Source organism: Protomyctophum bolini (assembly GCF_963924005.1).
Source record: "Protomyctophum bolini genome assembly, chromosome: 18".
NCBI lineage: Eukaryota > Metazoa > Chordata > Actinopteri > Myctophiformes > Myctophidae > Protomyctophum > Protomyctophum bolini.
In genome coordinates this window covers 19399688-19411581 of record NC_137879.1, presented here as the reverse complement: position 1 = coordinate 19411581, position 11894 = coordinate 19399688, and the positions used below count along the sequence as shown (strand labels likewise).

Below are 11894 nucleotides of genomic sequence, written 5' to 3'. Positions count from 1 at the left end.
ACATTTACCACTTCAGCCCTATATTCTATTTGAAAATAGCCGATCTATAAGCTACACAGGCTTGTAGATCTGCTTGTTTGAACAGGACATATTGCATTATGAGTACTTTTACTTTTGGTACTTTAAGTACATTTTGATGTCAATACTTTTGTACTTTTTTCAAGTACAATTTGAATTCAGACTTGTACTTGCAACAGTATGTCTACATTCTAGTAATGATACTTTTACTCAAGTACACCATTTGAGTACTTTTTCCACCACTGCGTTTTTCTATACTTCTATACTGTATTAATTATTTTCAACCACTGCATGTTCAGTTGGGAGTGAAACATTGCAAAGATATTATGCTTAGGGCTAATAGGGCACCCAAATGGCCAGCAGCTGCCCCTGGGGACACATTTTCACGTACACTTAAAGTACTTCTTCTGAATCGACTTTCCTGTTATGACCTGATTATGACAAGGAGCTGAAATTGTATGCTAGGCAGATCAAGTCTTCACACGTTTAAGATCTTATGGATGAGAGTAATGTAAATCCAGGGTTGCATTGTGTAAGAAGAAGAAAAACTCTAATTTGGGAAATGATATATCCAACACATTCTGGGGTTTGGAGCACTTACAGATTATTGGTTGTGGGGTTTTCACTTTTAAGTTATTAAATGGTCATATGAAGGATGTAAGCCTATACTACTGAGTACATGTACATTCAGCTAACCTCTGACAGTTAAATGAATGAGACATAAATGAATCATGGCAGGATGTAGTGAAACGGAGTCACATGTCTACCTGTCATTTCAGCTGAAACTCGATCTCAACTCCACTGTGAGCGACTGCGTGGAAAGCGTTGAGCAGATACCTGGGATGTACACTGGAAAGTGTGAGTCTGCTCCTCTTCACGTGTATGAATACAGTACAACAGTGTTTCTAAAACGTTCATGTCAAGGACCCCCAAATTCATATTTATTACAAATGTTTGCTTTAGGCCCGGACGGCTGGCATAGCTGTCTGGGCACCTTGGCTGCTAATCCTGATCCCAACGTCCTTTGCTGCGTGTCACCCCCCCCCCCCCCCCCCCCAGCTCTCGAGACATGGCCAAAGCATTTCCAGGGGTCCCCAGCCAAAAATGTTGAGAACCCCTGACCTAGATCAATATTTTTGTTTAATATGACTCAAAAAGTGATATCACGAATTTTGCAAATGCTGATATCCAATCTAACACTGTCACAGTGAGACTCGACATTGTGTTTTCTTAAACAGATGTGATGCTGTGTCATGTTAAGTTCTGATAAACTGAATGATGTGTCTGAAGGTGACAGTAGTGTCTGCTGTCTCCCCCCACTAACTCCCACACCCCACTCACAGGCCTTAGGATAGAGCTGGTGATGACGTGGGGAGACTCCCATTATCTAGGTCTGACAGGCTTGGAGGTGGTGGGGAAGGAGGGAGAGAGTCTTCCTTTGGACCTCAGTATGGTGGCCGCCTCGCCCAGGGACCTCAATGACCTGCCCGGCTACGGCCAGGACCTACGCACGCTGGACAAGTAAGCCCTGCTCTCTCACCAGTATTTGGGACACATATCCCAAATACATTGTTGCTGTCAGGCAGAAGCATCTTATCTCTGATTCTGTGTTTTTTCGTAAATGCTTTACTTGATCAGTGTCACACAAAACAGCAAAAGTAGCCAGTGTACAAGCTGAGCTTGTAGATCTGCTACTTTCGCTTTTCGAATTTCAACCCTGAAAAGTTACAGTTTTGGACATATGAGGTTTACTTAACACCCAACAGAAATGACATGCACTTGTTATTTACATTTTGTAGTTGCGAAAGCAAAATGAAGACCTTTTAAATCAATCTGCTTTAAAGTGCAATGATAACAACCATGTCAACAAAAAAATAGCGCAATTGATTTTAGTATGTTGGATTAACTATCTCAAGTAGGTTTCAAGTCTCTTCAAGTTGTTTTTCATACTGTATTAAAATGAATGGAAACCAATCCAAATTAGTCATAATTAATGTACTAAACACTCCAGACCACTGGTTTAGTCCTGTCACTAAATTTCACAAGCCACCAGTAACACAAAGGGTTCTAGATGGTTATGTGGATCGCAGAGGCATCTCAGACTGTGTTCTCCATCCTCCAGGCTGATAGACGGCCACAACATCACTACAGACGACCAGAACATGTGGCTGATCCCCTTCTCCTATGGAGAGCCCCATACCCTGACGCTCACCTTTGACAAGACACAGACCATCGCCGGTCTGCGCATCTGGAATTACAACAAGTCCCCAGAGGACTCCTACAGAGGGGTGAGACAAGCTCGTCCAGTAATCTGTGGTACAGGAAGGAAATTAAAAGAAAAAAGAAAATCAGTTGCATCTCTCTGTACCAATATATTTGTAATAAACTGCTCACGTGATATATAATGTTTGCAGTTCCTTCTGCCTTTATTGGATAGGGTACAGTATGGTGATATGAAATGGGGGGAGACACGTGGCAAAGGCCGTCGGGATCGGGAGTCGAACACTCGACACGCCGTCAGCCTAGGTGCCCGGACCGCTACACTAGCCGCCCGGGCCTCATTTATTCATTTTAATATTCCAGTCACTTAAACCGAACATTTCGTGACATTTCGTGACATATTTACTGTATAAACATTGCATTCTGGTAAATACCGGTAATAATAATAATACAAAACATAGATTTTGGCCTCTACATTCAAAGTGCAGAGGTTGCAGGGTTAACCATAACCTCTCCTTTCACCCCCATGTCTCAGACAAAGGTGATCCACGTTTTCATGGACAATGCTCCCATCTCCCCAGCAGATGGCTTCCTCATCAGGAAGGGACCGGGAAACTGTCACTTTGACTTTGCCCAGGAGATTCTCTTCATAGATTTCCTCCAGACCCCCACCTCTGACAACAAGAGCACGGAAGACTTCTCACACAAGTAATAGGAGATGGATTCACGTTGGATTCACTTATTTTGCTATCACACTTTAGATAGACATTTTGTGGATTATAATACAATTCAATGCATTTAACATAAGTGAAAGTGCACATATTTTACCCATTTAGACCTGAGGACGATTCTAGAAACACCTTCTAAATCCTAACCTAAGTTTTCTGAAAACCATTTCTTTTTTTTAATTAAAGAAAATTATGTTCCTAATAGCAACAACTAAAATGACACAGAGGTTCCTGTCTTGAAAGGTATATGTTGTTGTTATCAACAACATATACAGTCGGTGTAACAAACGGGTCTAAATGGGTTAATATTAGGTAATGACACATATTAGGGAATGGAGAGTAAATACAATGGGAGAAATGTACACATGCAGAAAGAGGACAAACGTACTACTAACTAATCAATTACAGTTGGACCAGTGGTTGTTACTTGTAAATTAAAGGTATATTCAGTGATTTCACTTAATTCAAATAGCACTTATTTTTTTGTTTTGTTGTGATAATCCTGAGTGTGCTGTCCCCAGTTAACCCCTGGGGTAAAAAAAACCTGTTGGGTTTCACACTCTCAAGAGTTAAAGGGTCCATTTGCTTACCAGCTCCATATAGCTGGGGACCACCTGGAACCAGCTGATGGACCACTGGTGGTCCCCGGACTACTGATTGAGAAGCACTGCATCAGACAAAGATCAAACCAAATGACCATGCTGTAGTTATGAGAACTGTACATTCTCAATGGTGCTTCTCTCTTGTCTGAAACGAGCAGAGCAGGCTGTAAAAAGCAGGAGCAGGCCAGCATGGACTATGAAGCCCCCATCATGCCTTGGGGATGTATCCTTTCCTTAAAGAAGGTGGCTGAAATAATTTTGCTATTTTTGAATTTGAATCCTGAAAAGTAACAGTTATGGACATGAGGTTTCCACCCGACAGAGATATTATGTATGTGTTTGTCCGTAACGCCGTAACATAATAGTCCTATTATGTTTAAGTGGTAGTATCTATTTTTATGCTACAAGTTCATGAAGCCTAACAAGCTCACTAAGTATAATGAAAATGCTATAGTTAAATTGCTGATGTACTGTATACACTGTAGGGATAAATTGCTATATTAACACATTTTGTTGGGGACCCCCTCAACCTCCTCAATGACCCCCCCAGGGGCAATTGAGGATGGTTCCACTGGGTTTACACAATGTCAGCTTTTCCTTGACATCTGCCCTGCCAGTTATCTTCCAGCTGCAGCTGCTGACTACCTGGGGGGATCCATACTACATCGGCCTCAACGGCCTGGAGTTCTATGACCAGAACCACCAGAAGATCACTCTCAGTGACAACAGTATCCTTTGTGTACGGTTTTAACCACTTAATGTAAACTCTGAACTTGGAGAGGCGAAATAGTTTGCGAACTACTGGTTTAGAAGGCATTTGTAGATAGAATCAGCCCCAGGTCTTAATACGTTAATACTTCCATTCCTCAACATGAACCTCGTCAGATATCGCTGCGTTCCCAGACAGTGTGAACGTGCTGGACAGTGTGAACGGTGATGTGAGGACTCCAGACAAACTGGTAGATGGACTCAACAGCACCCTCGACGGAAGGCACATGTGGCTCGCCCCAGTGCTGCCTGGACTGGTGAGGAACACACAGGAACACACACACGAACGCACGCGCGTGCGTGTGTGTGTGTGTGTACTTTTGAGAAACATTACCAATTTTCCTCGTCGTCACAAAATAAATGTTTTAAGGTTAAAATATGATTGGGGAAGGATTACAATTAGGAAAAGATCCATGTTGGATTTACGTTTAGACATTTAGCGGTTGGGTTTTGTGTTTAGGGTTAGTTTTCGGCAATGTCACACACCGAAAAATAGACTGTTTGGTCTTGTAGATCTTTCAATGCCGTCCTAAAATTCTAATGTCTTTGCAATTATGTTTTAGTCATAAGATTAATATAAGTGCCTTCTTTTAACTACTTAAACCAGCTAACTATAGACCCCCAGGGGGGGCTATTTTCTCCCTCTGCACCAAATCACTTCATCTAAAATAGTTTAGTTTGTGACCGTATGGATCAGCTATTTCTTCGGCAAATGTTTGCCTCCTCGGAATAGGGATGTTTATGTGTACCGGTTGTGTGTCACACAGGTGAACCGTGTGTATGTCATATTTGACCAGCCAGTGACCGTGTCCATGATTAAGCTGTGGAACTACTCCAAGACGCCACAGAGAGGAGTCAAGGAGTTCGGGGTAAGCTTCTGTCCCGCCGACTTTCTAATTTCTCTTTCACTTCTGGACATGTTTATGTGCAATAATAAATGCATGGATTAAGGTTAATCTGGGGGAAAACCTTCGCTGGAAATAGTGAAAATACTTAATGTAGAGTGAAAGTAGAAAAGACACTAGTATAGTGCCCTGAGGGACTCTCAGGTCAACAATATAGGGTTTAACCCGTTAAGACCGGAGACCTGATTCTACTAATGTCTTCTAAATCCTGACACTTTTCTGAAAACTATGTCAGTGGATCTCAAACTTTTTCATGTCAAGGAACCACACAATTATAAATATTTGAGACCCCCATCTCAAACTATTCTGTACCAGGGACCTCCCAAGATTTTAGTTAAAAACATTCGCTGTGAAAGAAGAGCATATTTAAAGACTTGCACACATTTTCACAACTTTTCAAAAATAGCAGATCGTAGCACGGCTGCTATTTTTTAGCAGCCACAGTTTAAAATGTGGTTAAAAGCTAAAGCGACACAGATGCGTTCCAGGTTTTGTTGGGTTTATAGTGGTGAGTGTGCACACTGTGCATTTTGGTCGACAGCTGCTGGTGGACGACCTCTTGGTGTACAACGGCATCCTGGACAGCGTGGGCCACGTGGCGCGAGGCATCCTGCCCAGTGGCGACCCCGTAGTGCCGTACCATACCATCCTCTTCACCGACAACGCCTACATCGCCCACCGGGAGAGGAACACCGTCATCAGGTAAACCTGGCCATTGTTTCACTCCTAGATCATGAGTCTTCAACTAGGGCAGTGGTTTTCAACCCTTTTCATATCAAGGACCATTATTTATTCTGCATTTGTTGAGCCACAGACAACCATTTTATGAGATTTAGCCTCTCAGTCCCAAAACCTTTTTCTTGTCATTGGATTAAGATTGTGTCCACAATTACATGCCGTATTGATGTGGTGATCAAAATAACAATTATTCTACAATCTCTAACTGTGTCAACTTCTTGTAAATTAAGTAATGCAGATGTTTAACAAAAGTGATTGGCCAGAATGGCTTTTGTGATGATTTGATTGGCTTAGCACGGAATGTGATGTTTGATGGTAAGAGCGCCCCTCACTTCACACAAGTGTGATTTTTGAGGGGTGATAGTTGAGGGTTCAGCTTTTGGTGTATGTGCATAAACTTCTACACAAACATTAAATCCCATTGACAATGAATGGACAATTTTGAGTGTTCGTGTAAACACAAACATTGCGTAATACAAACATTAAAGAGTTGCGGACGCAAATTCTGATTGGCCGGAATGAGATGATGTATGATGATGTACGATGATAAGATCGCCCCTATCTTAACACTGGTGTGATTCTTTTTTACATTAACCACATGAACCCTAGCATCCCTATTCTGAGGAGAACTTTAGCCAAAAAATAACTAATCTACAAGTTCACAACGTGCGCGGCGTTCAGCTTGTAGATCGGCTATTTTTGGCAAAGTGGTTTGATGTAGAGGGGAAAAGAGCAGACCAAGTACAGAGTGAAAGGTTACTAAGTATTATGGTAAAGGTCTGAAAATACACATTAGTGTGAATCCATCAGTAGTGCTGTCAAGTCTATGAAATCTATGGAAAGGTTTAATCTGCAACACAATTTTATACAATATGTAGTGGGCGGTCCCTGCTTCATCTCTCTCTGTAAAGGGGTCCCCTGACCTAGATACAAGGATTTGATTGGCTGCCTGATTTTTACTATGTCGTCAGTGTTGGCTGATGAATGAATATCAACATCCTAATACTGGGGGGTCAAATTATGACAGGCAATTCCTGCTGTCAAACACTTTGTTTGAAATAGACACTCATGCTTTCTACGGTGTGATTCGGGGTCCTATGGATGAACTACCTGTCAGTTGGGAGTGTTGGCTGGGAGGAAGAGTAGGACTAAGGCCCTATACGTCCTCTCTGGGGGTTGGGGGTCATATTGTTTTTGTAGCTGATTGGTTACTTTCCACATTGCCTTCTGCATATTGTGCTTGACAATGCATTTTCTAAATGGTCCCAGTAAGATGACGTCTTGAACATGAACTATTCAAGGCCTCTTCAATGGCTCTTTTCCACTACTAAGGGTCACCCAGAACATTCCTTCTGTGATTACATTTTTTTTTTAAATAATATCTATCAGGTCTATAGCCCCTCAGATCGGAGGTGTACCGTACGTCCTAAAAGAAAAAAGCTTAAAAAAGCAAAAATAGACTATCTGCAAATTGTGATACAACGTAAACTTGTTGAGCTGCCATATTAGAAATTTGACATTAGACATTTGAAAGCATACGTTCTGAATTCTGGGTTTTGATAATCCCTATCTGAAACAGAGATTACTGTATATGGATCCAATTTAGTTATTATTTAGTAAGTCACTCTGTATTAAGAGCGTCCAATTTAAAAATTGTAAATTGAAACAAATCCATAACCTGTGAAATAGGTTTCACTACAAAGCATGGTTTGCATAGTTCCTGTAGTTGGAAAGAGCCATAATTTGTTTTGGTCCTATTTGCTTTAACGAGTTGTTGAACTGCAGCTGTGCTCTTCTCCACTCCAGCCCCCGCAGCAGACACCAGCAACAGTGAGTAACAGTGTCCTGAAAAGCCCTGTGTCAGCACCCCCTCATGGTCGATCCCTGTAATGAAGATATCTGCAGTGTCCTTGAACGAACCCCAATTCATCCCACTCCCTTGCCCCCCTCCCACAGCTTGGCTTGTGGTACCTCAGTAGCCCCAAAAAAACTCCTGACAACCCCCTCATCGCTCCCTTATGTTTTTTGTTTTTGTTTTTGTTTTTCTTCTCTCTAGCCCTGTCTTTTGTCTCAAGGCCTGGACTTGCTGGCCTCAAGCTTTGCTGTTATCAGCCCTCCATTTCGTCTGCTCCCCTATTCCGGCATCATACCGCAGGCGTGGCCAGAGCACACATGTACTCGAGTAAAACCCTGCGCTTTGTCTTCCCTCCCTTGTTTGTGTTGCAGTAATTATGTGGAGGACCAGGATGTGAAGATGACTAACGAGAACCAGATAGTCCATCAAAATAAGAAGAAGCAGACTGCTGATCCAGGTGGGGCCTGTCAGTGTGTTCTGAATGTAATTGCTCACGTGACATAGTAATGTATTACAGTATAATGCATTTAGTCTAATTAGGTGATTCTCGACCCAAATCAATCCTCAGTATATTTATTTGTACACACTCACTGGACCCCTGCAGGGCCCTGGACCTGACGTTGGCCGAATTGGCCATTTTCCTATCTTAGCCCCCAGAGTGTAAAATGGCTAAATGGCAGTCATGTGAATATTGTCAATAGCTTCAATATGTCAATTATGTTTGTTCTCCCTCAACGCAGCCCTTCGGCCTAAAACCTGCATGACTGACGCCAGGAAGCAGGGAAAGCGGAGGTACTGACACACAGACATGATGTCAAGCTACACTCTAATGAAAGGAATAGGGGAGGGGAGGATCTATGAGTGACTACTTCGCAGTCTTGTGGTTGACTCCTGTACCTCCCTTACAAAACCAATTCCAAAGCGCTCAGTTTGCCATCCTTATGGTGACATGCGTTTGGCTGCCTATGATGTCCCCGCTGCAGAGGACAGGCTGAACAGTAATGAACACAGTGGGTTTGTATGTGCCCACGGGATTCCACTTAATGGTTGGATTGCTATGTTTGGATCCCTTACTATATAGACACTCCAACAGATAATATCTGTTACTGACGACTCGACGAGTGAGAAATGAAAGGAAAAACCAACATAACGTGTCTTAGTAACGTGTTGGGCCAACACAAGCCACCAGAATAGCTTCAGTACGCCTTGGCATTGATTGCACGAGTCTCTGAAACTACTGGAGGGATGCACCATTCTAAAAAAAATAGGTTCCCTTATTTGGTGTTTTGATTAAGGTGCTGGAGAGCACTGTCCAATAACAGATCAGTCCTAAATCTCCCATAGATGATCAATTGGATTGAGATCTGGTGACTGTGAAGGCTATAGGATATGATTGGCAATTGACATAATTTTCATACTTGTAAAACCATTCAGTGACCCCTCACGGCCTGTGGATGCGGTCACTGATATCCTGGAAGAGACCACTCGCATCAGAATAGAATTGTTTCAACATAGAATAAAGGTGATGATCACTCAGAATAACTTTGTATTGTGACACTTCCCTCTAAGCCAGGAGACAAGTGGACCCAAACCATGTCAGGAAAATTCCACCACAGGATAACATATCCTCACTGTAGGGGTCATGTATTCAGGCCTTTACCATTCTCCTGATGTATGCTACATTTGCACTCACCACCACTTGTGGTGAGTATGGTGACTATATTAACATTTTCTTATTTGTGTGTAAACCACTGAACTCTCAAATGTGCATTTGTCTTTGTAACGGGTGAGTTATCACTGCAAACTTAGTATAATATCCCTCTCTACGTAGTTGTCGATGGACTGTCACAGTCTGATCACGTCCTACATTGACATTCTCAGTCACTTGAGGAAGAGTTGCTCTTCTGTTTTTCTTTACACATTATACTAATGCACGAGCATCATGGTCATCATGTTCTTTCAACCACAATTTATGATCCAATTTACTTATAATTAACTGTAAAAAAAATATCCAAATGCAGGTGTTGATCTCTTCAGTCACTGTTCCTATTGAAAGACTTGCAAGTTGAGCAGCCTTTGTGACTGAAACTCCTGACATTTGTGCCCCAGTAATAAATCCTCTTTCATTATCACATAATCAAATGTTTATACAAGATGGGAATGGATTTTAATTGCTTAATTTACCATGCAGTACACCTGTATGGAAGCAGATGCATTCATTGTGTTTCTCCACTCAGCTATTCAGCTTTTTCCTTTAATTTGTCACAAATCTGTATTTTATCCCGTTCCCGTGTAGTTATCCCCTGTTGCCCCTCCCACTGTGTCAGGGTAAACCATGAAGCTGCAATCGGCCAGCCCTATTATTGTGCCTATAGTCCTAACCACTATTATCTGTGGCTGCTACTTGTGACTTTTGTGCTGTGTACTTTAATGCTGCTTGTGGTGCACAGATTGACAAAGCTCTAGGGCACAGGCAGACCTGCATAACAAGACACTGCAATTTTTACACCTGTAAGTGAATTTTAACTCTGCTGTCAAGCTGTAGGTTTGATTTATGAGAGCCCTCAGACCTGGCAGTGTCATCTGACTGACACGCCCGCAATGTGCACCAACCAATCTTATTGCTATGCAGTTTGATGTTACTTTATATATATTGTCTAATATATTACAAAGACTAATGGTTTTACATGGAGCAAGTGGTGGTAAAGGGGGTTTTCACCTTTGGAGGATTTATATTTGATGGCCAAAGTGGTTCATTTGTTACAGATGTTTGAGAGCTACATTTTTGCTAAGCTCAAATGAAGACTACAGCCATACTAGCTACAGTGGCTATTTAGAGACTTCCTTTCAGACAAATATTTGGCACTCCACATACAGTAATGCCAATTATGTCAATCAATGTTTTGTCCTCCCCTCTAAGTATAATCTTTTTCTGCTCAGCACCAGGTAGAAAGACTTGTTTATTATCCAAGTGACCTTTATAGAAGTTGCTATAGGAAAACTATTTGGAGAGAATTGTTTCTTGAATCTGTAAAATATCTTTCCAACAGTGTTTTTGAAACGTGTTGGAAAAACTACATCTGCCAGTTATGTTTGGATGTTGAGTAGCTCACAGAAACCTTTGAATATGCAAATACAGTCAACATACCTCAAAGAGGGGAAAGGTTATATTTAATGTGGGATGAAATCTGCTTCTACCTTCATGATAATAATTGTAATTGGTGTTGTACCAAACTATGCTATATAATATAATATACTGTATTACTTTGTTGCATGGAACAGTCACCTTCTTGGCTGATATTACCATTTTAGACATTTTTGTCTTTCTGAGGGGAAACCAACCCTGCTGCTTCATTGAGCCACACTATAGCCTATTTCATACTCTATGCCCTTGTATACAATGGGAGGAATCACATGATATGAAATGCAGTATGTTTTTAATTTCAGTAAGTGTCCAAGGGTGACAATAGCCATCACTCTGTCTAATCTCAGTCCTGCTCCGAGCAGTGGTGGCTATTATTGTATGAGTTGTTGATGTTCTGTGTTGAAAAAATATTTGATTATTTTTCTAATCTTGTTCATATTATACCTGTATTAGCTGTAGGTATATTTGAATAAATAAACCTACGTTTCTGGAGAGAAGTCAAACACCTAGAGCAGTGATTCTCAACCTGTAAGCCGCAAGTGGGCCCCCAAATAATTGGCAAAACACTAAGATTTATATAACTTTCCATCTAAAAAAATGACATGGTATTTATTCTTTAAAACCTTGAAAATGTGTTTTCATTGTTATACCGATAAACAGGAACTTTGCCTTTGATCCAAGATGGAACACAATCGTGTGATCATTAAAACAAGCAGTGAAATGCGTTTCACGGCAAGGCATAGTTGAGACATAATTTGTTCAGTATCCTATTTGCTTCAGTTGAACTGCAGCCTCTGTGCTCTTATCTTCTCCACTCCAGCCCCTGGCAGCAGACACCAGCAACAGTGAGTAGTGTCCTGAAATGCCCTGTCAGCACACCCTTGTGGTCGATCCCTGTAATTGAAGATTTCTCCA

At 41.6% G+C, this 11894-nt stretch overlaps 1 protein-coding gene across 1 annotated transcript in view; it reads left to right on the top strand.

Annotated features, from left to right (window-relative positions):
• Positions 1-11616, top strand: part of katnip (katanin interacting protein) — a 35351-nt gene extending 23735 nt beyond the window's left edge. Inside the window, exons 18-28 of the mRNA XM_080789874.1 lie at positions 798-876; positions 1362-1539; positions 2141-2306; positions 2774-2946; positions 3727-3791; positions 4186-4296; positions 4454-4593; positions 5104-5205; positions 5783-5943; positions 8206-8291; positions 8575-11616. Coding sequence (XP_080646000.1) covers positions 798-876; positions 1362-1539; positions 2141-2306; positions 2774-2946; positions 3727-3791; positions 4186-4296; positions 4454-4593; positions 5104-5205; positions 5783-5943; positions 8206-8291; positions 8575-8633 — 1320 coding nt within the window. The 3' untranslated portion in view covers positions 8634-11616. The remainder of the gene's footprint in view (positions 1-797; positions 877-1361; positions 1540-2140; positions 2307-2773; positions 2947-3726; positions 3792-4185; positions 4297-4453; positions 4594-5103; positions 5206-5782; positions 5944-8205; positions 8292-8574) is intronic.
• Positions 11617-11894: the final 278 nt, after the last annotated feature.